The sequence below is a fragment of the Calonectris borealis genome, chromosome 1 (genome assembly GCF_964195595.1).
Source record: "Calonectris borealis chromosome 1, bCalBor7.hap1.2, whole genome shotgun sequence".
Classification (NCBI taxonomy): Eukaryota; Metazoa; Chordata; class Aves; order Procellariiformes; family Procellariidae; genus Calonectris; species Calonectris borealis.
Window position 1 is genome coordinate 69644495 of NC_134312.1, and position 25147 is coordinate 69669641.

At 49.5% G+C, this 25147-nt stretch overlaps 1 protein-coding gene across 2 annotated transcripts; it reads right to left on the minus strand.

Moving 5' to 3' along the window:
* Positions 1-608: 608 nt before the first annotated feature.
* On the minus strand, positions 609-23777 carry ADA2 (adenosine deaminase 2). 2 transcript variants are annotated; one of them, XM_075159509.1, is made up of 10 exons: positions 23606-23777; positions 21637-21962; positions 19012-19237; positions 11916-12126; positions 8655-8782; positions 7444-7534; positions 7035-7143; positions 5924-6081; positions 4867-5069; positions 609-3933 (listed from the first exon to the last, which is right to left on the minus strand). In XM_075159509.1, the coding sequence occupies exons 2-10, from the start codon at positions 21947-21949 to the stop codon at positions 3825-3827; spliced, it is 1548 nt and encodes a 515-aa protein (XP_075015610.1). In that variant the 5' UTR covers positions 21950-21962; positions 23606-23777; the 3' UTR covers positions 609-3824. The 2 variants fall into 2 exon arrangements, with proteins under 2 accessions (XP_075015610.1, XP_075015616.1); XM_075159515.1 differs by lacking the exons at positions 7444-7534; positions 8655-8782 and having other exon boundaries at positions 3725-3933; positions 23606-23694.
* Between the last annotated feature and the right edge of the window lie 1370 nt (positions 23778-25147).

Sequence of the window (25147 nt, forward strand, 5' to 3'; positions counted from 1 at the left end):
CGGTTTTCCTATGGCTGCTCAAAGTAAGCAGCACAGAAACTTCCATGGATTTTCCTTCCTTGCTCCTGAGTCCAGATGGAGACCGAAGGAGGGCACTTTCTGCCCCGTTAGGTCTGCCCCGCTCAGCCTCCTGCTACCCCTGTAGCTGCCTGCAGCCCGGCTTGTCCAAATACCTCTTTCATCTCGGGTCTTCAGGTTCTCTAGCTGGTGGGAGAGATAGCACAAGCAAATCATGTCCGTCGGGCAGTCTGTATGAAAATGCAGCCCGGAGCTGGATGCAGCTACTGTGTGGTTTGGGGAAGGGGGGGCTGGGGGACCTATGTCATGTCTCTGCCAGGTGGCTCGGGCTTGATTCCACAGTGTGTTAGCCCCCTGCATCAAATTGCCCTTTGCACCAAGCTGGGAAGACATTTCAGACCCCCCCTCATAATTGTACTGCAGGCTGAGTGACGCGAAACATCCCTCCTCCACCGCACATTCCAGATTAAAACCTCACATGAAACACAGGTATCCCCAGTTCTTTTTAACAGAAAAAAAAAGGGAGGAAAAACCCCACAATTAAAACAGGTTTAAAAATTTAAATATATACTATGTTCTGAAAGAGAAAGGCAAGGAAGCATTTTATGCAATGTATTTGCCAACAAATGTGAGCAGGGAGCCAAGATACTGAGGGTAAGGGAATAGACTGGCAGCAAAATCCTTGAAATATTACTGTGAATGGTAACAGCTGAGTCTCAATGAAGCCCTGTAGCCAAATTTACCTGAAGCTTTGGGGATATCTGAATGGATTGATCTTTCTTAATGACTGCGATTCAGCCTTTGCACACCTAGAGTTAGAGAGGAGGGGATGCAGTCTGGGTTTGTTAATTTGCACCTTTCTCCGAAATAAGGCACACTCTAAGGAAGAGTTGATCCCCAGCAGTAAAGCAGGCTGGCCCTCCTCCCATCTGACTCTAAGGCCCTAAAAATGGTTAAAGCCCATCTACTGCCAGAGGAGTCTTGGGAAGCCGCAGTCACCACACAGGGCAATGCCCTGTTCAAGCGGGGATCCAGGGAAGGCTACGCGAATGGAGTCAGGCGTCTCCATGCAGTTCAGGTTCACATTTAAACATACGTGGTCAGGATGGGAAAGTTTCTGCTATCTGACCAACCCTAAGATGGATACCTTCAGCAGAAGTGGAATCACTAGGGCAGTCACAAATGCCAGCATAGCCCTGTAGGGTCAAGTTTCACCTTTCTGAGGGCTTCATCTGAAGATCACCTCAGACCTGTACAATTTTAAACCCCCAGTGATTTCTGTGCTGTAATCCCAAACAGCATCACTCGCTGGTGGCTCCAGGCACTGTGACACTCACGTCACAGTTCCTGATGCAAAGTAGGTAAATGGTCAAGTACACAACAGGCTTTTCCTAGGAACGCAAGAACAAACTGGACACAACAGGTAAACTGGTCTCAGCAAGCGTTTGGCAAACAGAAGATCTAGCCCTGCTGCTAATGCAGGTAATGAGGAGGGAGGACTCCAGGTAACCAAAAGGCCATCAGTGGTTCAAGCCCTCAAGAGACCATATGCATGAAGAGCTGAAACCTTTCCACTGCGGCAGAAGAGGAAGAAACACGGGTCAATCTGTGTTGAGGACCTCAGCTCCTCCCACCCTGGCTCTGTAATGATTAGCCTCCCCTTGGCAGCAAAGAGGCTCACTTAACTCACGGCAAATAAAAGATGTTCCTCCATCCATGTATAGCAAAGCTGAAAGATCAGGGGGCTCAGAGGGACATGGCTTTGGGTCACTGGTTAGCAGCCATGCCACACGTTTGCAGCAGTTTTCCTCAGCAGCATTACAAATAAGGCATTTCCCAAGTCAGCATTTATAATCTGACCATGCCCAAAGCCTACCTTGGGGACTTTAGACTGACCTCTGTATGCAACATCCATGGAGGAGGAGGGAAGGTGGCTCTACTCTTGCTCCTCCTCCAGTATAAAGCTCGTCCCAGGACCAAATCTGCATCAAGGCCCAGGAAAGGCCAGCCTGCACAGAGCAGCTGCTGGTGCTTCAGAGGAAGGTGTGGGACGTGTGGGCAGAGAGAGCTGGAGTAGAGGCAGCTGTGGCTGAAAAGGGCTAGGGGTGTGGGGCACTCAACCCCCTCAGTTAGCAAGGTGTGTGACGGGGTTCTCGCTTTTTGCTTTCTGTGGTTTGTGTTGCTGGCTTCTGCAATGTAGACACCTTTGGTTTGTTGTGGTTTTATTTGTATTTTGTTACGGGGTTTGTAGTGTGGGGTGTTTTTTTTCCCTGAGATAATTAGAGATGAACTTGCAGCCTGTGAAATGTGGGCAGTTTAACATGGGACGCACGGGCTGCGCAGCTTGATCCACTTCTGTAGTAAGTATATTTGCCTCCTGCTAAGGTGTTTTAACCAAGGTCAGTGGACATAAACACTATGGCCAGGCAGCTTGAGACAATTAGCAGAAAACATAAAGAGAGCCAATTTGCCCAAGCTGGTCAGATCAGGAAATGACAGTCTTCACAAGTCTGCGGCCCAGAGGAGGGAGACGTCTTTCAGCAGGAACTTTTGTGAATTCCACCTTGGCTGATGCAAACCAGCATAATTGTACTGAAGTCAGGGAGAGACGCTGGTTGATCCTGGCTTGCGTGCTTGGGCTATGTGTGCCAAAGGATTTTCCTGAATTTTTTTAACATCCTGATTAAGATTTCTTTTTTTTAGTTTCCCTGCAACTAGTTCTTCTCCTGATATTTTTGATGATGTTAAGAAAGGGAATCTGCTTGTCCAGACACTATTTAATGTGTAGTTGCTGCCATACCTTTTTGCCAAAGAGCTGGAAACTACAAAGGTCCACGTGAACACTGTGGATATCCACAGTGTGAGAGTAGGTCTCCACCAAGGTGAAAACCTGATAGGCTGAATAAGGGCACATTTGCACTCTGAGTTAGGTGATAAAGGCTGGTAGTGGAACCCTCTGAAATCAAAAGGTGTTTCCTATAAATGCAGAGACCTGTGTTAACATGGCCCAGTGCAGGGGGACAGTTTTAATCAAGCTGGATCTGGGAAGCCAGTTGTTTTTTTTTTTTCTCAGCTGAAAAGTGTTACGGCTTCCTTGTGACCAGAGGACAGGAAAAGATTTTGCAGTAAAAAAAACTGTTGGCAACTGGGGCACCTCTTTTTGGCTTTATGATCACTGTGCAACTAGGCTTAAATGTTCTGGAAGCAAGTTCCATCAGCTCGTTTCCAGCCATGGTAGGTCCTGAAATAGCAGACACCAGACCTATGACTGGTTCTTCGACCTAGCAGTGCTATTTTGGCGGCAGGCCCAGGGTTAAACATAACAAGAGTCATTTTCAGTCCTTGCTCTCCTGAAGGTCAGTGGCCCAAATGGTTGGATGTTTGTCTTAGCTGTTTCCGGACAAGGTCTGCATTTTGTAATGATAAGGCGAAATTCAGAGATCCTTGTGTTGGCAGTCTCCCGCTAACTCTAATTAGAAAGCATGTTTTTCCTGAATAAGGATGTCAGGATTTGGTCATTGGCAATTTTTAATTGTTTTGACTATTTTGAGCGGGGTGTTCTTTTGTTGCTGCTATAAAGGCTTACTGCTCCCTTTTACCTCCGGTCCGTGACTTTCACAGGATAGCGCAGCTCATTCTTAGCATTAAGCCCATTAAGCCTAGCTCACCAGAATCGCCCATTGCCAGGTGGGACTTTGAGGTTCGTTCATCTGCTCAGGTCACATGGAAGAAGCAGTCTCCCTCTTAGCAATAAGCCTGGCTCGCTCTAGCTTGCCAAATACCTTCTGAGATGAGTCTCCTCCCCTCTAAAGCTCCCTCAAAAAGCTATCGGAGAGGTCAGCCACAAATTGGTCCCATTTTTTCTGCCAGACCTCTTTGGCCTTGGCTTTCTCATCCGGTGGCATGGCACTGTATCTGTGAGGAGGAGAAAAGTCAGTATCAGACAGGAGACAAGGGGGCAGCTATTTCAAGATCAGTGGCCAAAATGAAAAGGCAGCGACAGATTAACCCTTGCAGGACGTGCCTACACCGCACAGAGTAACAGTGCAAAGAGCCTTGAGCTCCTGCCAGCTGGGCTTACGCTGGGATGAGAAGCATCATGGCCATATCAACAGCTACTGAGTCCTGCCCCATGAGGACAAAGAGCTCAGTCTGCATAAGCTGGAGATTTGCTGGGTGGCACCCAGTGACTAGTTCAGAAAAGACAAAGCTGCTGTTGCTTTCAGATGTCCCCTGGGCTTGGTCCAAATCAGTAGGAAATAAGAGTATTTGTTGTCTCCCTGGGCATGCGGGGACTTGGGATTGGCATGAGGATTGGCACAGGATTTGGCAAACAGATGAGAGTCTAGGAATGTACAGAAAGACCCTGGGCACCATATCTAAACTATTTTGGGACATTCAGAGCTGTCCAGATAAACAGAAAAAGCAGTTAAACACACCCAAACTACATGCTGGTAGATTGTTTTCCTGTGTTTCCCCAGTGGTCCACGGCAAACACCGCAGCAAGTCAGATTTTGGCAGAAATAGGCAAGTGATACAAAGACATAACATTTCTCCCATACCCAGAACCAGGTGCTGGAGGCAAGTTCGCAAAGGATGGAAAAGGAGGAATAAACTGAGACACTGAGTTAGAGAAAGGCACTCAAGGGCACGGGCAGAGGAGCCTCTGGGGTCCCCGTTTCCTGCCCTTGCAGGAGACACACAGCGGAGACTTTGGATTAATGGAAGCCCAGTTCATGTGGCAGAGGAGACTCTGGGGCCAAAACCCAAATACAGCTGGTTTCCAGGGAGCAAGCTGATAGTCCCCTTAGCATTACTTTGGCTAGATGAGAGAGATGAGGAACTTACTTTATGGAGTTGAGTGCAAGTTGTTTTAAGGTCCTCAGGTCAGCATTCATCCCTCCGATGGCCATGAACACCTCATAGAAGTCATAGGAGACGCCCTTTGCCCCAAAGATAGGGGGATCATCAGGGCTGATCACAATGGGGTGCCCTTCAGCCATGAGGCTGGCTGCGGGATGGCTCCGCAAGTCAGCTACCAACAGCAGGACCTCGGTGGGGAAGGGTGGGAGAAAACACGACGTCGGGTTATTGCTGTGGCTGGGGTTTGCATTACGGCACCCATCACACCACATGCCTGCTATAGCTGCCTGTGTCAGGGAGGAAGAGCCTCCAGAGGGCTGGTCAGAGCACGTTAGGCGTTCTGCTCTGAAATGCTGCAGGAGGAGCCTACTTGTCTCCACTGACTATAGAAGGAGATTGGTTTCTTCAATTAATCACGTAAATCAAGGCCAGTGGGGTGAATAACTTCTGCTTATTTATAACATTTCTATGAGCGTTTCAGGAACAGTCTTTTGGTTATGTATTTGCCATAACACTTAGCCCAGGGCATCTGGAGCTGGTATCAGGGTTCTCTCCCTCAAGGCCCACACAGGTACATCTCTACCCCAGAGCATCCTTTCTGCTGCGCCCAGGGGACAATGCGCATCACGCTAATGTATTGCAAAAGAGTTCCCCCTGGTTATGAATTCTACAAAACCAAAAGACTTCCAGTTACAATCCCAGCTTCTCAGCCTGTGGCCCTCCTGGCTTTGAAATATTTTTCTTTATGTCTCTTTAGGCACCTCCCTGGCTCTGGGCCTCATCTCCACTATGGAGGACTGCCTTCCCAGGTTCCTCTGGACAGGAATTTAAACGATTTTGAGCTGACTGGTGTTGCAAGCATTATATATACACAGCGTGTGTCTACGTAGCAGGCTGCAGTGTAATGTGGTGCAAAGGAAACTGAGCCAGCCTGGGTGCAACAAAATACCTAGCTGCCCCCCAGCTTCCTGCTGCTCCTAGCTGCTATGGTAAATCCCATTCCAGTGTCTCAGCCCCAAGACCTAAGCTTTTACCAACATACCTGGTTGGAGATGGGACAGACTTCTACAGGAATATCCCTCTTCAGAGACAAACTCTTGGCTACTGGGTGTTTAATGAGGGCAAGTCCGTGTCCAATCCGGCTGGTATTCAGTAGCAATGCATCCAGCACATTATTGTCTACAGAAGTACCCTGCCAGTCTGAGCAGAGACAGATAAGAATCACTGCAGTGCTGTGAGGAAATATATATTCTCAGACAGCTAGATGATTTTGTTAATAAATATCCCAGGTGAGAGCGTTGCTCGTGCTCTGAGTTCCCACTTTGCATTTTCAGTGAAACAGGGATCCAAATCTGCCCAGGACATTACCCAGCATAGAGATACTCACTCATCTCACCTGGCTTTAGGTGTCTACAGTATTACTTTTACAGCTAAGCTAATCATGCTGGTCTCCCTTCATAGTCAATGGACAGAAGTAATAACTTCTGGGGAATAGCCTGTGCATTAGGAAGAGATGTATCACACCTTAGAAGTGCCTGTTACTGTCCATGGCTATAAAGGGAGCCTAGGGTAGCTAGTTCAGATGTAGACATCTTCTCTGTAATGTCAACATGCAATAAGCATAACACAAGTTAGAGACAACAGTCATGCATGGTTAGGATAAATCCCACCCATACGGACGGAATAATGTATTGCCAATAGTAATACATTGCCCCAGGAATGACGGGTAACGATCAGTTACTTTGATGAGTGTATTCAGTTAAAATTTGAGGCTGGCTTAGACATTGCTTCACCTTAAAATGTAAAATAATGGTTGAGCTGCTGCTGTGGATGGGAGGTGAGCACTGCTCCGAGGAGGAGGTGGCTACCAGCAATAACTCTTGCAGCATGACTCCATGTAACACACAGGGCAAGGACGCTGAGCACCATGATGCCTACAGCCAAGAGCAGGGAGCAGGTAGGGGAGGTGCCATGTAGGAATGCTACAGCAACAAGCTGATATGGGGAAAAGCATAGGGAAAACCAATTATATACACGTGTATACACACACACACACATCGTCTTCATACAGCCAGGCTTGCTGCTTCTGTGTTTTGCAAGACTTCACTTCTTGCCTCTGCAAGCAATAACAGGCCTTGAGTCCTCATGCTTACCAGTCTCCCCAGCATGGAAAAAGTATGGCAAGTTGACCCCTAGGGAATACGGGATGGTCAGGGCATCCTTCAGGTCCCATAAAGAATGACCTTCATCCTCATCACCAACCTGGGGGAAAGAGGATAGGTATTTTTGAACATGCCCTGGAAGATGGTGGGACTTATGGGTATGTATCACTGAGGTGCCAACTGTACTGAAATTACAATGCTGTGGGGTAGGGAGCTGATTCTTTCAAGGGATTTTGTCAATTACCGTCAATAAAATCCTTAGCTGGAGGATTTGTGATTCTTTTACATTCAGTACAGCAGCAGAGGATCTGGCTCTGGTATAAAACATATGCCATATTATACATGTAGTTATATTGCACCTCTAGGAGTTAACGCGAAGCCACAGAAGAAATACGGTTACCAGGTCGAAGCCTGCCAGGGTGTCTGGGAAGCGGGCTCTGAGTGCCATGGCAGTGATGATGGATTCTTTAATCTGGGAAACATTCAGCATCCTAAAGAGCAAGAGAGAGAAAGCAGTGCAGAGGCTCACTCCCATGGGCCTGCCTTCTTTGGGTTTGAGTTGTGAAATGGGGGCCCCGGGGGTATTTCCAAAATGCGAGTTGCTCCTGAATCTGACAACCGGCTTCAGGTCTCCAGAGTAACAGCAGTAGAAAATTGATATTATGAAAGGAAACCCCTGAATGACCAGGAAATGCCTGGCTAGACCCTGCTGTCACTTGAGTTGAGGCATGCTTGTCTAAGACTCACTGGCTTTCCCATCTACCAAGCAGGGAACACAACAGCATGGAGAGAAAATGTTTAAATATTTTTTTTGCCTCTCGACTGTTTTGCTGGGAGGTGGGACAGTAGTTGCATTTCAAGAGAGTTTTAAATTTAGATTTCTTCTAGCCCTATCAGACTTAAACATCACAGTGCATTTTGCAGACAGACTCTGTCCATACCTAAGCTGGCCAGAGGCAAGCCGGCTCTGAACTGGAAACGGCATCGTGCCAAGCCAGAGTAAGTGCTGCTGAGAGGTCTGTTATATTTGCTCGGGATCACCTCACATGACTTCATGGCATCTGGCTGACTTGGAGAACAGCCTTGTGCCCGCCTGCGAACAGCAGCACGAACATACCGTACAAAGGCTGCCGGGAGAACAGTGTCTGCAGGGTCCCACGAGGACCTTTGCAATACCGAGTGCCCATACTCGGGCAGTGCTGTCGCTGCTTCAGCTTCTGCAGAGAGAAGTATGTCCAGGCTCGGGAAGAGAGCACGCATGGCTTGGACACGCACACACGCAAGCAGCCCTCCCCTTGCTCATTCCCGCACCCCGGGCTCACAGACGCTTGTCTCTCCGGCGCACGCCATGAGCTAACCCTGGTCACTTCACACGTACGCAGACTTATATAGATGGTTTCTCATCCTCAGCCTTTTACACGTGCCAGGGAATGCTTCAGGAGTCAACACCCCAGGTCTGACGATGCACGCAGGCATTGCTAAACAACTGTGGCACTTCAGCCCGGCCCTCAGCATCGCTTCTCCTGGCCTGGACCCCTCTCTCCCCACTGCCACCTCCGCTGTAGCACAGCCAGCCATGCACAGCCACTCTTAGCCCTGCTCAGCCTCTACCTGTGTGCTGTAAATATAATCTTGGCTCCAAGAAAGTCAGGGTGCTCCTTCACAAACTGCCTGGTCACTTCCCGATAGGTTGCCACGGACCATGATTTATTGTGCCGGGTGCCATCCAGTTCATACACCTGCAGGATGAAAAGCACATGGCAAGCAGAAGTTGGAAGAGGTGTTTTACTGGAGGGTGGGAGAAATGAACTGAAGAAAACCTTGGGAGAAGCAATGTGCTGCGGGCCTGGCAACAGGGCAGAAAAAAGCGGTTAAATCTGTGCAGAACATTTTCTTCTTGAAGCCTTTACCAGCTGGCAAGGACCAAGGAGTGGTTTTCCTCCCTCTTATGTGATACAAGAAACAAGTTTCTCCATGTTCAGACATGGCAAGCAAATGCCCTTGAGTACCCAGAGGAGACCATGACCTCTTACTCATGTCTGTATCAAATGCTGGAGCGTTTTGTCCAGCCGTCTGGCGGCTCACACACGCTCTGTGCCTTGCGGTGGCAGTCTGTCAGCCAAGGCAGCCCCAAGGCATGCGAGGGCTGAGCTCCATAAGCTACCAGCTGGGCTGGGCTTCTGCTCCCCTCTGCCAGAGGTTTGCTCTGTGACCTTGAGTCGGGCATTTAGTCTTGCCACGGTTTCCCAGTTCTCTGGCTGCAAACTGGGAAAAATAATCCCTTTGGCATGCTCTGTCTCATCAACTTACTTTGTGAGTTCCTCACAACCAGGGCTACACGCAGGGCTTTTGCCCTGATTTCAGCAGGGACATAGACCCTATATTCCCTGGTTGATATTAATCCACAAAGGCCCTGCCTGGAGTCGCTCACAAACAGTGGCTGAAATCACCCCATCCGTTCTGTTCTTATCCTTCTCACCTTTCTTTTCTCCTTCATCCTTCTCCTCTACCCTTTAACTGGTCCACTCCACCTTCTTAATTCCCCTCCGGAGCTGCCCCTTGCAGCAATGCCCCTCGCTAAGCCCCTGCGCCCCGTCACGCCGTGGCATCCCCGTTGCAGGCACCAGGAGCCGCGGGGTGGCTGCAGATGCTCGGAGGGAATTTTCTCCTCCTGCAGCCCATGGGAATGTGAGACTTTACACAGCTGAATTTGCAAACACAGCTGGGTTTGGGGGGCTTTTCCACAATGTTTGCTGTTTCGCACTAAATCCTGACTTTCATTTACTTTACTTCAGGGGCCACTTCTGGCAGGCTTTGCTGCAAGGCAAGCTTTTGCAGAGCGTCAGCGCTGTTGTCCAAGCCTTGTAGAGGATCTCCAGGCACCCAAGCATCTCGCTATCCCCATCACATCATGCTCACCTCGACTGTCACAGCAAAGCATTTCCCTTCCCTCTCGTCCCCGCTCCAGCCTAGCTGGCACTTCCCTGCCTGCACTGCCCGTCGGAGCCGGCAGCCCAGCACGTCCCCAGCTCCTCGCAGCCCTTGCAGCACTACCCGGGCTGCAGGCAGCCCGCCTGCCTGCACCTCGCAGCACGCCGAGCTGCTGGGTGCGAGCAAGCCCAGGGGGCTCTGGAGGCTCCCACGCCTGGAGCATGCTGGCATTAGGAGCTGGATGGGAAGCAAATCTTCCCTGCCAAGCATCTCTTCAAAGGACATTACAACCATGTCTAAGGGCTGTCGGTAAATGCAGGGTATTTTCCAGTCAGGCCCACGCACTCGTGTCATCGCAGATTCTCTTGGCCCGGAAACCTGTGTGGCCGGGGGGGATGCCAGCACTCATGCTGTCTCACAGCACAGGAATTTTGACATTGCTGTTGTTTTCTCATTCCAGGTACCCCAAAGACAGATAGTGACTGAGTTCAGAGCAACTGGCTCATGACCAACCCCCAGCAAATTAAGATACATATAAGCTTTGTAGTCTGCTCCCCCTCCTTTTTTTTTCTTTTCAATACACTCTTCTCATCTCAGGCATGATAGAGTGCCAGCCCGCAGCCCTGACACTGAGCCCTATTTTGCTATGGGGCCAGCCCGAGCCACAACAGGGCAGGGTGAGCAGCCCCGCTCCCCAGCTGTTGTGGAGGAGGCATGCACAAAGCAAGATCAGCCTCCAAATTTGTCACAGCACCTGCCTGTCTACTGACAGGGTGGCTGCAGAGGCCTGCCCAGCAGCAGCCGTGGTTGCTGGGGTGCAGACATTCATCTGCAGCTGGCTGGAGCCCACCAGCCATTGCATGCAAGGGCAATGATTTAAGGAAGTTGCTGGCAGGCACGTTCAGCAGTCGGGCCACTGGCGGGACGTCAGCGTGGCTGCTCCATCCGCTGGATGCCGTGGTGCCAGCAGCAAGCTGCTACCTGCATTCCCACGCACAACCCGCCACCACCACCACCTGGTCCTTCAGGTGCTGCCAGATGGACCTTGCACAGCAGCTTCATTCCCGTTGCAATGGACTGTTAAGAACATAGAGGTAGGTGGTGTAGTGAGGAGCAGTGGCCCCGGTTCATTTGTTTTGGTAAGGCATCTGGCTCTCTGACAGAGCTCCCACCCCACGCTGCCCCGCTTGGAGCTGGTCTGGAGAACTGTATGGAAAAGGTGTGCCTGCAGTGTCAAACTTGCCACCGGGAAAGCAGGAACCGTTATAGCTGAAGAACGGTGATGGGGTCTGCTGGTGCTTGGGAAGGCGTTGGGGCAGCCTGCGATTGTAGGACAATCTGACCGGTTCCGGGTGACATGCAGGAAGAAAAGCCTAAACTATTACCAACAGATTTTAGTGTTGGTGGCAATGAAAGGAGCAGTTCATACTTCACATACATAGCCAAAATTTTAGGTTGTCTGCAAACTGTGGAAGACTCCGCTTTGCCAATCGGTTTACTAGCCAGTTCAGAGAAATCATTCTGAAATAAGCTGTGGATTTAAAATAACGTAGCTATTCCAGAATAAGCCTCTATTCAAGACAGGAAATTGTTCCAGAAGAGCTGCCCCAGAACAGGTGATTCTGGTGCAGACAAAGATGAGATACATCTTCCCAAACAGCAAGATTTCGACACAGCTCCCAGTCAGACTGTGCAATGCAGTTTTGTGCTGTTGCCACAGTAGGTATCTTCCTTAACCATTAAGAACAAAGCATTTCTCACTTTCAAGCCCTTGCCTATGCAAATCTCCAACAAAGACCTTTGAATATGATCAAGGTTTTCCAGCATCCTTAGAAGGGCAGGTATGCAAACATTCAAAAACTAAATTCAAGATAGGGCTTGAGAAAAGTTATGGAGAAATAAGGATTTAAAAGAATACTAGAGAAGCCAAAAAATACGTACCGGAGGCAGGATAGCTCTTATCTCGACATACTGTATGTTATCTTCATAGAGCTCCAGCAGCCCCTGGTAGAAATAGGCCTTGAACACAGGTGCATAGGAGATAAGTCCAGAGGCAATGAGAAAGACTTCTTCAAATCTTTTCCAAATGAAAGTCTGAGAAGGGTAGGCCAGCTCAGGGGCATCTGTCACCAGGGTCAAGTTTCTCAGCAAGCTGTAGAAAAGGGTAAAGGGAAGAGGAAGAATGAGAAGAAGGCTTTCAGCATACAAAAAGCCACCGGCTGGCAGCTGGGTGTTCAGTACAGGAGGAAACAGGGTTCCTCCAAGATAGGTGTGAGTTTTATTGTCAGAGACCAAGCTTTGTGGATGTGACACTCTCCCACCGGTGTGCTCTGGGGTGCAGCAGCGCCCAGCTGTGCTGAAGGAGGCACGTGTTCTTTGGGCAGGACCAGGAAAAGGTGCAAAGCCGTTCCTGCCACAATAGGGGCCCAATATCTAACTCCGAGCCTGTTGGCACTGCAATACATATGAGCATAACAACAACTGATGCAACTAGGAAGCATTCAGGTCATTTTTCTGCCACCTATATTTGCTCCTCTAATGGCTGGTACAGATAATAGCTGACAGGTAAAAAGTCATATGTTACGTGTTGAGCTACAAGCAGGGTAAGACTAGGTGTTCAAAACCTGTCCCTTACTTTTTTTGAGGGCAAAATCTTGAGGAGTAATAGAGTTACAAAAGGAGTATGATGTTTTTATATCATAAGAATTGCACTCTGCTACCCAGGGGTATCCTTAATCTGAAAGTAGGCTAGTACATTACTCCTGCAGACAATATATTCTCCCAAACATCTTCAATGCATGTAAAAAGTTATGACACCTGGCCCTCTGTTCACCACCTAAAGGCAGATAGAGTCTCCAGGAGACGCCACATACTGGGCCACCATCAATCTGCTTACTAAGCCTATAACTTGCCCAGGTACCTTCGTGTTGTCAAAATATGTCACCTAATATAAGCAGGGGGAAAATGATTGCGAATCAGAAATCCTTCCCCCCCCCAGCAGAGCAAATCTGATATCCTGCCTGCCTTGCTGATAACTTCTTCAGACTTGTCTGCTGGGAAACAACTGGTAAGAATCGCAGGTTCTGGCTTTTCCTTAGTGGGACAGAAACGTTATTTATTTCCTCCATAGAATCAGGCAGGATATAAGCCTCTTTCAGAAATCCAGAGAGGCGGCGGATAGTTTTATCGAGCAGAGTTTAAGGGAGCCAGTAATTGCAAGATTATCTAGTTGCGGGTGACAGCTTGCATTTAGGACAGGGCGAGCGTCTGTGCTGCAACGCTGTCCTCTGACAAGCTGATAGCCTTCATCCCACCCGAAGCCTTGCCTCTGGCAACAGCTCTCCTCCCTCTGCCGGTGGCCACCTGAAGAAGAGTTTGTAATACATTTCTCAGGCTGGTAGGCAAAATCTGAATGGCAATACGGAGGTGATTAACTTCATTCCTGAGTGGACAAACTGAAGCCATCGCAGCAAGCTACAGAGCCAGGTGCTTGCAGGCGGGTGGGCTTACCAGTCCAGCCAGGCCTGATGCTTATCTAGTGTCAGGGGCTAAGCAGGTTCAGATAGAAATACCTTCAACCATGCTTCATCTTTCAGCCGAGGATATTGTTTCCCCTCGATAGCAGCTACTATTATCTTTAATAATGTTTCGTGTTTGATGTCTTGCCCCCCATCCTCGTGCAGTGCTCTGCTCTGTTATATGGGAGATGTGGGTTTGATTTGTGCTCTTATTATCTTCTTCCAGGAGGCTTCTGTGGATGGAATTAAAAACCTCCCTCCTACAGACGTAAAATGTGATCTGGTCCAAACTCATAAACTAAGACATCCCGGGCAGGGACATTTCTTTTGAGTCCCTCCATCCTGCCCGTAAAATGGAGCCCATTCCCCCAGCACCTGCCTGCTCGTTTGATCTCTTAAGGACCCTCTTCCAGTGGCTGCAGTTTCATTTCTTCTTCACTCTGTTAATTTCTTTGCCGGGAACGATTTTAGAAGCAAAACTGTACACAGAGAGACGCTCGTACCACGTTAAGGATGAGATTTTAAATGCTCAACAGTCAGGAAAATTCAGAGTTAAGGTTTCCACAGCAACTTCGGCTCTGCCCTCCCGCGCATTACAATAGGGGTTTTGGTGCCATTATCACAGGACACTGGGCAACCCCAGCTACCGTTCAGTAATCCATGCAACTAAACAGACCGAGCTGGACCATGGCCGGGGCAGGCGGCGTTTCGGGCGGGCAGTGGGGAGCACGCAGCAGCGGGAGACACCGTAGCATCACCCTAGAAACCAGGAATGCGGGAGCCAGGGGCATCTTGAAGGCGCTGATCCAGCTGCCGGAGCAGAGGGGGTGTGCTGCAGCTCAGCGGGGAGGGGAGAGGAGGTTTCGTGTGGGAAAAGCTGGGGAAAGCGGGCTTGTCGCTCCCCTCCTGGCCTCAGCCCTGGCCGAAGGGCAGCTCCCCGCCAGCCCCGCACGCCGGCGGAGAGCACCTGCCTGAAGCCGAGAGCCGAGCGGGGCTGTTCCCACCAGCCCTGCAAGCACCGAGGGAAAAACCTCCCCGTGGATCAAAAGGCCGTGCAAGCCCGTTCTCGCCACCCCGCGCAGCTTCGTTTCAGATAAGGACGGGCGGTTAGTCGGGCTCCCACCGCTTTCTCCCCTTGTCCTGTGAGAACTCGGCTCCTCCAGCAACGAGCGCGCACAGGGCTCCCCTCCCTGCCTTTAAATCTAGCTGTACAAACTTGTGGTTGTTTACTTAGCCTGTGCTCTTGGGCTAGAAACAGCAATAAATCCCCACACCACCCTGCTCCTAAAAGCACATAAATCAAATCATGCTTTTTTTATAATCCCGTTCACTTTGAGACTGATTATTGATCCCTATAACTGTTGAAGATTTATTGCGTAATAGTGATCCATCCTTGATAACTGCATAATCTCCTAAGGGTTCAGGGGCTTTTGCCATCAGTAGCTCATGCAGATGAAGCAAAGCTTCATCAACACATTTTTTGCTTCTTTTCTGGAATGGGTCCTTGCCAGTGATCAGGTGCAGACTACAAATAGCCTTCCATGTCATGTCATATATGCACTGAACAATGCTCTTGCAATGCATATGCCCAAAGGGGCACAGCTAAAACGACCAGCTAAGGATTATTTATTTTCAACTGTGGTTTTGCTTTCTCTTTTCCTGTTTTTTTTTTTCCCCTAACTGTTTTTCTTTCTTGGACTATATAATGCAGGAGCGAACGGTTTTGTTGCCTTGTTTTTAAAGGGATTCTTTTTCCTGCTTCTTTTTCTGTTCTCAATGGGTAATTATACCCCTCTCCTCACTGTAGTATCTGAATGTCTTCCAGTGGTGCATTAAATAGTGTGACTAACATCTGTCACATGTGGTTCATTCGCTTTCTCTCTCTCTCCCTCGTCCCCTCTTCTTCTCCCCAAGGGGAGACTTGTAGAGGGAGCGGAGTGCTTTGTTTCTGTAGTGGATTTTTATTCTTTTTTTTTTCTTGCAATGCACACACTGCCCTATTTTTCTGTGAGATAAGGCAGCCGGAGGACACAGAGGGGAAGGTGATGGCGGTCCGGGCAGCCGTTAGCGCCCAGGGGAGTTGTCCCCGCAGCCTCGGCCGTGGTGTCAGCTCCCTCACAGATGACTTCATCCTGGTGATAGAGAGCTCCGCTGGGCCGCCGGAGCTGCGCTGCCGGGCACGGCCTTAATCCTCGGGCTGCTGGCGGGGGGTGTGTGCGCAGTGGTATTTTACAAATATCTGGAATGTCAGCGCTGTTTCCCTAAATATCTAGGGGCATGCTCTTGCTTTGGAGACGGTGGCCATTATGTTGCATCTTGAGGAAAAAAAATGGCATTCTGCTATATCGTAATTGATTGTGAAGTAAATAAGTGAGGATTTTTCTTTTTTTTAAGTCTCAAAGAAAAATTCCCTTCCTTTCTCTGTCTCCTGGCCTGCAGTCTCCTGACTCTCCTTTTGGAAGCTTATAACAGAATACTCCAGGGTCTTGGCCCATAAGACGTGTGTTTTGAATAGCAATGATTAAACCTTCTTTTGAGGGAAACAAACAAAAAGACTTCCTTCCAAAACACACACACACATATGTATATGTATGCATATGTACCTAAAAATGCAAACAGCAAAAATGTAATGCAGATACCTCTCTCCTTCCTGGTCAGGAATGCAGTAAGGTGAAAGAAGTGCAGCCTCTCAGAAACATTTCCATTGTTCCCTAGACATTTGTGATCCACCCTGTCTTGCATGAGAGCCCTTCCCTGCTGCCATATTCCCTCGATACTTCCTTGAAACCACCCAACTATCCATCCGTTCCTTCCTCTGACATCTGCTTTCTCTCAGCTTGTCAGTGCTCAAGGGCAAAGAGGAGTGCAGGAAAGAGGTAGCCTGGGATGCACATGTTCAAGAGACTGGGAGAGTTTCCAGAAACTGAGAAGCAGAACAGATTGGGGCCTATTCCTGGCTAGAGACCTATTTCCAGGCGGCCAAAAAACATTCCTAACCCCTAGACTAGTACCCAGGGATTAGATGAAAATAGGAGGGGAAGCGCCTCAATGTGGCTGTTGTTCATGTGTTTGCACATTATGTGCAATGACTCCTCTGCGATTTTGTGGTGATGAGCACAGAAGGGCAAGAAATGAAGGACAACCTACTCAAATGAGTAAGTCTGAGCACGCAGGATGCGAGAGATCCAAGTTTGTACTTGGCTCTGGCATGCATTTGCTGAGGAAAATCACTTCATTGGTCTCTGCCTCGGTTTCCCCTCTGCCCTTGGGGAGACCCTTGTAGCGGGGTCTGTCTTGTGTCCCTACGCAGTGCCTGCCACTCTGAAGACCTGCTCTGACTTGTGGCTACTAGACGTTGTCGGACAACTAATACAAAAGAAGAGGAATGTGATTACAATGCCTCTGAAAAAAAGTCGTGTTCCCAAACAGGACCATAGGGAACCAAACAATGCACAGCTCCACCCTCCTAGGTGTATAGGATGCTGTGGCCCCTAGCCTCAGCCAGAAAGGGACGTCACGCTACAGAAATACAACCGAAAACAAATACAATGAAGGGTTGCTCCTGAGATGGTTCTGAAATACCCACAGCTATTGCTTGGGCTTTAAGGAAGTGAAGCTGTTTCAAAATCCAATCTCTTGCACATTATTTTTGGGTCTCCTGGTGGGGTTGAAGAGAGCTGGTGCCATGGTCTTTCCCTCATCATCACTCCCGGTAGAAATGGAAGGGAGCTAATGGGCAACCAGTTTTCCCTTTGGAAGACGTAGATAAGTGACTTCTCACTGGATCTTATTTCTTCCATCACATCATGTCAGGGCAGTTGAGCCTAGGGTATAAAAGGTCAAAAGCCCTGGGTCTGGCACTACCTTCTCATTCCCTTCTGGAAGTGCTCAGACCTCTGCAGGAGGGGAGCGGTGGGTGCTTCGGAGAGTCAGCTCCCTCTGCCCTGCCCCTTGCTGTTGGTGGGGAGGGAAGGCAATACCATGCCAAAGGTCTGGCAGCTCCTCAGCTTCCCAACCCGACCTCCTTCCCAGATCCGTAGGGCACAGAGCCCAGGCAGCTTCCATGTGGAGGGGATACCAGCTCCCTAAGTGTTGATAAGTCTCTATTTAAGAGCACACACCCTCACTGAAGAGCACTACAGTAAAAAACATGAAGTTTCACTTAGGAAATGCTGTAATTAGGGTCACACGCATCACCTTAATCCAGCCTTCTGCTTGTGTGTTGGCATGATGATACTGTCTTTAATTACATGACACCCCATACTATTTTTTTCCGCAGGACCCCAGCCCCCCGGAGCACCGCAGACGGCAGTGCCCTCTGAATGGATCGCTACTCAATATTTTCCTTTATCCTCATCACTCAGTGTCTGACTTCATGCATTATTTAGCGTGCTCTCTCCAGCCCCCCCCACGCCACGCAGAACTACACGCTTCCTCCTGGCCTTTTCGGCAGGGCTTTGTCCCGGGATCAATGGCCCCTGGATGGGGAGATGGGGCTCCCTTTTCCTGCCGCCACCGGCTGGAGGGGGAGCCAGGCTATTCCCACCCACCTGTAAGTGATTAAATGGTAGGTGAGCAGCCAACTCACACCTGGTCCTGATAAAAGGCTGCCAGCAGTTAAGGTAGGAGCTGCCTGCAGGGAGGGGAGCTCCTGCAAGAGAGTGAGTGATGCCTTGGGGAACCACCTGAGGTGTGAGCTCCTGGGCAGTTGCAGGAGGCCTCGCCTGTTAGCAGGAGGGTGTCGAGAGGGGAGCGCTACCAGGCAGAGGACCTGTGTGTAGGGTTCATTGGCTCAGCCAGTGCCCAGGCTGAGACGTAACCCCTTGTCTCAGCAGGGCAGGTCACAGTTCCTGGTGCCTGAGGGTCCTGTTGGGAATGAGTGCCCCATGCTTCAGCATGGTGGGTACTAGTGGGGTTTCAAAGAGAGCCCTCAGAAAACAAGGATGGTGTTTGGAGGGAGAGGCTGGGTTGGGTTTTCTTTTGGGTTGCTTTGGATTTTTTTGGTAGTGCAGTAACTAACACGAGTAGTTTGCCCAACTTTGCCCTTGCTTTGAATCAAGATGATGACTTTACAAATGGCTTCTCTGCCGTTGGGGAGAGCCTGTTCCTCAGCTACCTGATTTCCTCATCCTGTTCCTGGGTACCTCAATGGGTGAGACAAGGTCTTTTACCATGCAGCCCTGTCCCATGCTGGGAACACATCCAGCTTAGGTGCTGAGGAGAGGTGGGAGCAGGTCACATATATCTACTTAAACCACTGTCTTCAACATGTCTGTGCAAAGGACCAGAGTGAGAGTGCACAGAAAACTGCAATTTTGATGGTCTCTAACTCTGGTGTACTTAATGCTGCAAGCTTCAAGTTCTTATATGGCTATTTGCTTGTTCTGTGTATGCAGCCCTAAAGAGATTTGCCCACTTTCAGAGAAGCAAGCAAATGGGAAAGTTGGACCAGAATGATCCTGTCAGCTACACCACGCTCTCGTGAAGTACCGGCAGGCTTGCAACTCCCCTTCACTCACCCGCTATCGAACTCGGTCACGTTGTGCAGCTGTTTCCGGTAAGTCTCCAGCAAAACCCACTGGGAACACTGGGCTGGCACTGGGTGAGGAGGGTGAGGCTTGGAAAAGCGAAACCGAACGGTGCCCGTGTGGGTGAAGCAGATGTAGCAGTCGGGGAGGTAGGTGGCATTGTACACCAGCCAGTCCACGCTCAGGATGGCGTAGTCATGCAGGTGTAAGACAGCACCTGGTGGGAAGAAAAGTGCATCCTAATGAGACAAGGCAGCTGAAAAGAAGGAACGGAGTTTTAATGTGATAATAGTTTGAGTTTGCCCATCCAAGGGCATCTGGAAATGCTTCTAGATGGCTGTGAGTGACCTCTCCCAGCAGAGAGACGGAGCGGCTGCTCTGCCTCCCCCATGCTGGGGGATGTGGCCCCCTCCACATCAAACGCGGGGCAGGCAGAGCGTGACAGCTCCCTGGGAGCGGAGGGAGGGGGAAATCAATAGGGAGCTCTGCTTCTCCACTGGGATGGAAAATGCTCCGAGTTATTAAAGGTCTTTCAGACAGACTTTGCTGTGAGCTGGCTCAGGCCCCACTGATTTAAAGAGGAACTCGCACAGTAGGCAGCAGTTTACAAGGCATACTAGCTGACTAGCAGACCTGAAGCAAGCCTCTGTATCTAAGCTGTTTGAATCCCAGCCTCAATTTTTGCATCTAGTCTGTGTCTCTTCTTTCATCTCTTTGAAACTCTAGCGTACACCAAAATCCCAGACCATGACACACCGGGGAATTGCACTCAGATGCAGAAGTACCATCTATTTCTATGCCTTATCAAAAGCATGCTTGCTTACGTCGTACATCTGTTGCTGGCCAGCACGAAGGGCCTTTGGGATGCTCTGTTATTGTGCAGAATGTTGGCAACTGCCAGTCTTCCTGGCATAGGAAGCGTCTTCTGCGTGCTCTGCCCATCCTTTCGTTTTGCTAAAATCTCTCTTTTGGCAGAGTCTTCCTACATTATTGGTGCTTGAACTAAACTTCACTTTTGTTAAGGGAAGATACTGAGAGAGCTAAAGTCTTATAGATATGTATTTTATTAGCCTAGGGGAGACCTCATAGTCAAAATAGCTTTGATGCTCTTAGGGGTAAAGGTGAACATGAGTAGGAGGAACAAAACAAAAGACTGGTATGGATGTGACATTAGACAAACTTCAAGACTATCATCTGTAGTGGTCTAATCTAATATAGACTATAATGTCTATAATCTCTCGCTACAGAGGGTCTGTGGAGAAGCTGACTCCCAAATTTTCCAAAGCAGGCCACCAACCTGTTTCCAGGGAGCCACGTGGGCAAGGCCATGGGACTCAGCATCTAAAGAGGGACCGCCTGGAAGGGTGGACATAGTGTTCAGAGTCACAGGGGTATTGGCAATGTCTGCTGCAACTGTCTTGTATCTTTAGTTGAAGACAACACCCTGCTCAAATGCTTCCTTATTGAACCAGAGATGAAGGGGGAGAAACTAGTCAGTTAAGAGTCAAGGCCTTCCTCCTGTGATCATCTCAATCTCCTGCTTCTCTGCTGAAATGTCAGCGGCTCAGGCACATGGAGACACCAGGCTTCCTGCTACACAGCCTAGGTGGCTTGGATTTCCACTTGGCTAAAAATATCCTCTCCTCCTTTCCATCGCAACCCAGAGTACTGAGCTTTCAAATGCTGCTGTGTCCCAGCTGCTCGTCAGAGGATGCACAGGGTGATGTGGTGAAGGTATCGGACAATCTCATGCTATCATCTAACCTATAATGTTCCAAATGCCTTAAAAACTGTCTGTGCTGCAGAGTGCAGAAGCCCCTTTTGGTGTAGGGCATGGCAGCCCATTAGCACCTAGCTTGCTGCACAACAGGGGAGAAATGACAACTCTAAACTAAAGACAAGAGGAGAAATGCCTGCCCTTATAAGCAGAGATCTCCTATAAGTGCACAGAACAGAACCTGATTAAGAAAGACTAAGTGAGAGAATACAGTAGTTTCTATATCATATTCTGCAGGTCACATCAACACAGACTTTGACTTCCATTCAACAAGTAAAAAAAACTTGCAGTGTTGGAAGTAGCACCTTGTCCTCTCGTGCCCCCGGACTTTCCAGTAGATTTTCAGGCCTGCTACAGAACCACCTGCACAAAAACTTATTGGGGGATACAGCACTTCTGGCTAAGAAGTGGACAACTTCTTAGGACAACTTCAACATGCAAGGTTGGTAGCATATTTGTGGTACGTATGGAAAAAAGAAAGGCCCTGGCTGGAACATGCCGAACAAATGAGTGTCTGTGATGTCTTGTCTTCGCTTCCTGTGCCTTTTCTCTATGCTTGAAAGGCTGAAGGATCCATATTGTAAGTTATAGCAAATGCTACAATTGCTGGAAATGTGTATTCATCCAATCCAACCCCCTCTTCCTCTGTCCCCCTGCCCCGTCCCCAAGCTCAGAGGCAGGGCTTTTCCTGGAACCCAGCGAGCATGATTTACCGCTCTCAGAAGCTCGCCTGCAACCAAGGTCTGCCACATCTCCTCATGCTTTGTCCCAGCTCTGGCACAGAAAGCAAAAGGCGAGAGGAGGATGACTAAGATGAGCAACCCTTAGGCCAAGCCTACCTTTTGGCATGCGCTTTAAGATGCTGAAGACCATGCTCTGATCAATGAGGCCTTTCGCCCGAAAGAAGTGCATGCTTGGAGGAAACTGTCCTGTAGTCATGGCTGTTGCAATCTCCTGCTTCTTGAGGTTTACGAGCTTTGTACTGAGCTGCTGTTCCTGTCTACTGAGCACCAAATTGCCACCTGTCTGATGGGCTTTCTCCTCCTGCATTAGGGAGTCCCGGTCCTTCCAGAGTGGGGTGGGAAGGCAGAGGGAAGCCACATTCAGGAGAAGGTATGCCAGCCTTATGCCTTGCCCAGATGGAGGCTTCATCTTAGCGCTGCACCTGAGGGAGGAATAAAAGAAAATTGGAGCACTAGCACAGGTCAGAAGGTGACATCTTAGCAATAACCCATTGTGACATTCAACTGCTGGCCCATCCTGCAGAATTAGTGAGTTAATTAAATGTTCAGTACTGGGGGAGCATCTGGTACCTGTGTCCCCTGTATTTAGGACCGCGCATTCATGCACTCCCCACGATGCTGTCTGCACACAGCAAGACTGTGGGCAGGGTGGAGAGGAGATGCTGCTCCCTGGATCAGGCTGGCAGCACATCACACAGACCTGGCAAAGGTCTTGCCCTGGAATGGGGGAGTAGTGAGGTCAGGACTCCAGCTTGCAAGCTGGGATGGAGCCCCCTCAGAATAAAGGGTGCTGGTGACAAGGTGCTGGCCATGCTGCCAGCGTCCCAGGGAGGGAAGCAGGGGGCCATAACACTTGAGGTGCTTTTGATTTTCGCTTGGGCTAATCAGATCCTGATTCCCTACAGTCAATACCTTGTTGCATCCTGTGCTGGTTTTGGCTGGGATAGAGTTAATTTCTTCACAGTAGCTGGTAAGGGGCTATGTTTTGGATTTGTGCTGGAAACAGTGTTGGTAACACAGGGATGTTTTAGTTACTGCTGAGCAGGGCTTACACAGGGTCAAGGCCTTTTCTGCTTCTTACCCCACCCCACCAGCGAGGAGGCTTGGGGTGCACAAGAGGTTGGGAGGGGACACAGCCGGGACAGCTGACTCCAGCTGACCAAAGGGATATTCTATACCATATGACGTCATGCTCAGCATATAAAGCTGGGGGAAGAAGAAGGAAGGGGGGCATGTTTGGAGTGATGGCGTTTGTCTTCACTGTTATGCGTGATGGAGCCCTGCTTTCCTGGAGGTGGCTGCCTGCCGATGGGAATTAGTGAATGAATTCCTTGTTTGCTTTGCTTGCACACACGGCTTTTGCTTTACATATTAAACTGTCTTTATCTCAACCCATGAGTTTTCTCACTTTTACTCTTTTGATTCTCTCCCCCATCACAGCCGGGGGGAGTGAGTGAGAGGCTCTGTGGTGCTTAGTTGCCAGCTGGGGCTAAACGACAGCACACCCCTATAGTATATTCCCGCTATCAGAGGGGTTAATTTATGGGCAGAAAACCCCTGGCTTCCCCTGCAGTGACAGAGGTGTGTCCCTTCCTTGCAATCCCAAAAGAAAGAGGATGGATGGAGACCACGGGAGTAGGAAGAGGTCACAGGAGATAGGCACATGTGAACTCGGAGAACTCTGCCTTTCCCAAAAAAAGCACAGCTGTAATATAATCCTTCAACACCAGGCTTTAGTGACCCTCCACACCAATCCCTCCAGACCAAAGCAGGCTGGAGAAAGGCTCAACATTTTGAAATGGTCCCCTGTGAATTACATAGTAAGTCCCTGCTTGCACATTTTCTGCTTCCAGCCTCTCTTCCACCCGTGGTGCCTCCAGCCCCTCAGCCTCTGCCCCATCAGTGGGTCCAAGGCGATGAATAAGATGGACTGGGGGAGCAATCCGCTGGGAGCAGAGGCCGGGGGGGAGGTAGATGCAGCCCCATGTCAGGCCTGGCTCTGAACTTAGCAAAGGAAACATCCTAGAAGGCACTATCTTATCCCTGGTGAGACTGACTCACTTACTGTTAACTTTCCTCCTCCTTGCATCCAGAGCTCATCCAGCTGCCGCCCGAGAGAGCAGGGAACAGTTATCTCTCTTGCAAGCCGGCACTCTCCCGGCAAAGATAAAGAGGCAGGATCCGTCCCGGCGGTGCAGAGCGGGGCACCCGCCGGCGCAGACAGTTCCTCTTCCTGTGCTGTCGTTCCGGCTTGCTCAGCTTTTATTTATTCCAGTCACTACCACTTCATGAATATATAAAGAGGAGGAGGAGGCAGGGGAGGTTATGAGAAAGCGGGACACAGGCGCACGGGCAGGCAGCTGAAGGGAGCTGGGCTGGGAACCGGGGGACCAAAGCAGCGGGGTCACCTACGGGAACCCCTCCAGCTCCCACACAGAATAGGGGTGGTCTCTTTAACCCATCCTTGCCTGCCTGCAAGGCAATCAGGGGCTTGTCTGTGCAGCCCTCCTGCCTACCCTGATACGCATACGCAGCTTTTAAATATCCTGAAAGAAACACCTAGGCACGCGTTCCTGGTACGGGGAAACTCTTCAGCCCCGCGCAGGCTGTCCCAGGAATACACGTGAGCTTGGGTATCTAATCTGATGTCGAACACCGTGCATTTAATGCCAACAACACTGCAAAGTCTACTTACTAATGGGTTTTTATCTGAGAAGAGAGTAATTTGTAAAAGTAGTTTTAAATTATTTTGCCCAGTCTTTGCCAGCTGTGTGAACCAGGCAGACATCAATCCAACCGGCCACAGCGGGGCTGCATTGGGCACACAGGGCTAAACTTGTTCCTGGGGACTGAATCAGGTGGAGGTGGGTACGGTCTGATGTTTTTTTTTTAAAAATCACAACAAATATTGTAATTTCACCATTTTATTTTGCACAGTTGAATGGACTGAGTTTTAAAGGTATTTAAAGCAGATGTTACATAAACAGCTTCCAGTGGAGAACAAAGTCCATTTGGTTTAATTTAATAAAAATTTTAACGATTTTAATTTTTTTAATAGAAAAAGAAAGATCTCGTAAGCCAAAAGCTATTGAAAACAACCCGCAGCAGTCACAAACACTGTTTTCGAGGCAGAGAAAGTAGAATCTGGCCAATAATACATTAAATTTCATTAGCTGGCACCACTGCAACAGATTGAAAGAGGGGTGGATGGGCCCCCCCGAATATCCCAGCTGGACACTCGCCAGCTTTCCCTCCTCTCCTGGTCCCTTCACCCTTCGCTGTCACCAAGATTAGTCCCAGCATCCATGCAGGGATCAGCCAGGATCCCCCAATGCCCTCTGAGCCCCAGCTGGGGCAGCATGTCTGGAGGGTGGCTGCGGCCCCTTGCCTGCTCCTCAGCAGGATGAGGTTTTTCTGGAGTCCTGAGATGATCCTGTTCCGAAGGGGAGATCAGAGGAGCAGAAAGATGACCCAACTGTGCAACGGCCTGCCTAGTTGATGAAAGCAATCCAAGGAGGTATGGGGAGAGACCGCAGAGGGAAGCGCGTGGAGTGGAAAAGGGACGGTTCAGCAAGGACAAACATTCTGCCTACAAATACCTTCAAGG

Excerpts from the sequence above, each read along its gene's own strand:
- ADA2 (XM_075159509.1), bottom strand. The coding sequence starts at position 21,949 with ATGAAGCCTCCATCTGGGCAAGGCATAAGGCTGGCATACCTTCTCCTG. Across the intron at positions 19,238-21,636 it reads CTTAAAGCGCATGCCAAAAG|GTGCTGTCTTACACCTGCAT; the intron begins GTAGGCTTGGCC and ends TCTTCCCACCAG. Across the intron at positions 7,535-8,654 it reads ATTATATTTACAGCACACAG|GATGCTGAATGTTTCCCAGA; the intron begins GTAGAGGCTGAG and ends CTTGCTCTTTAG.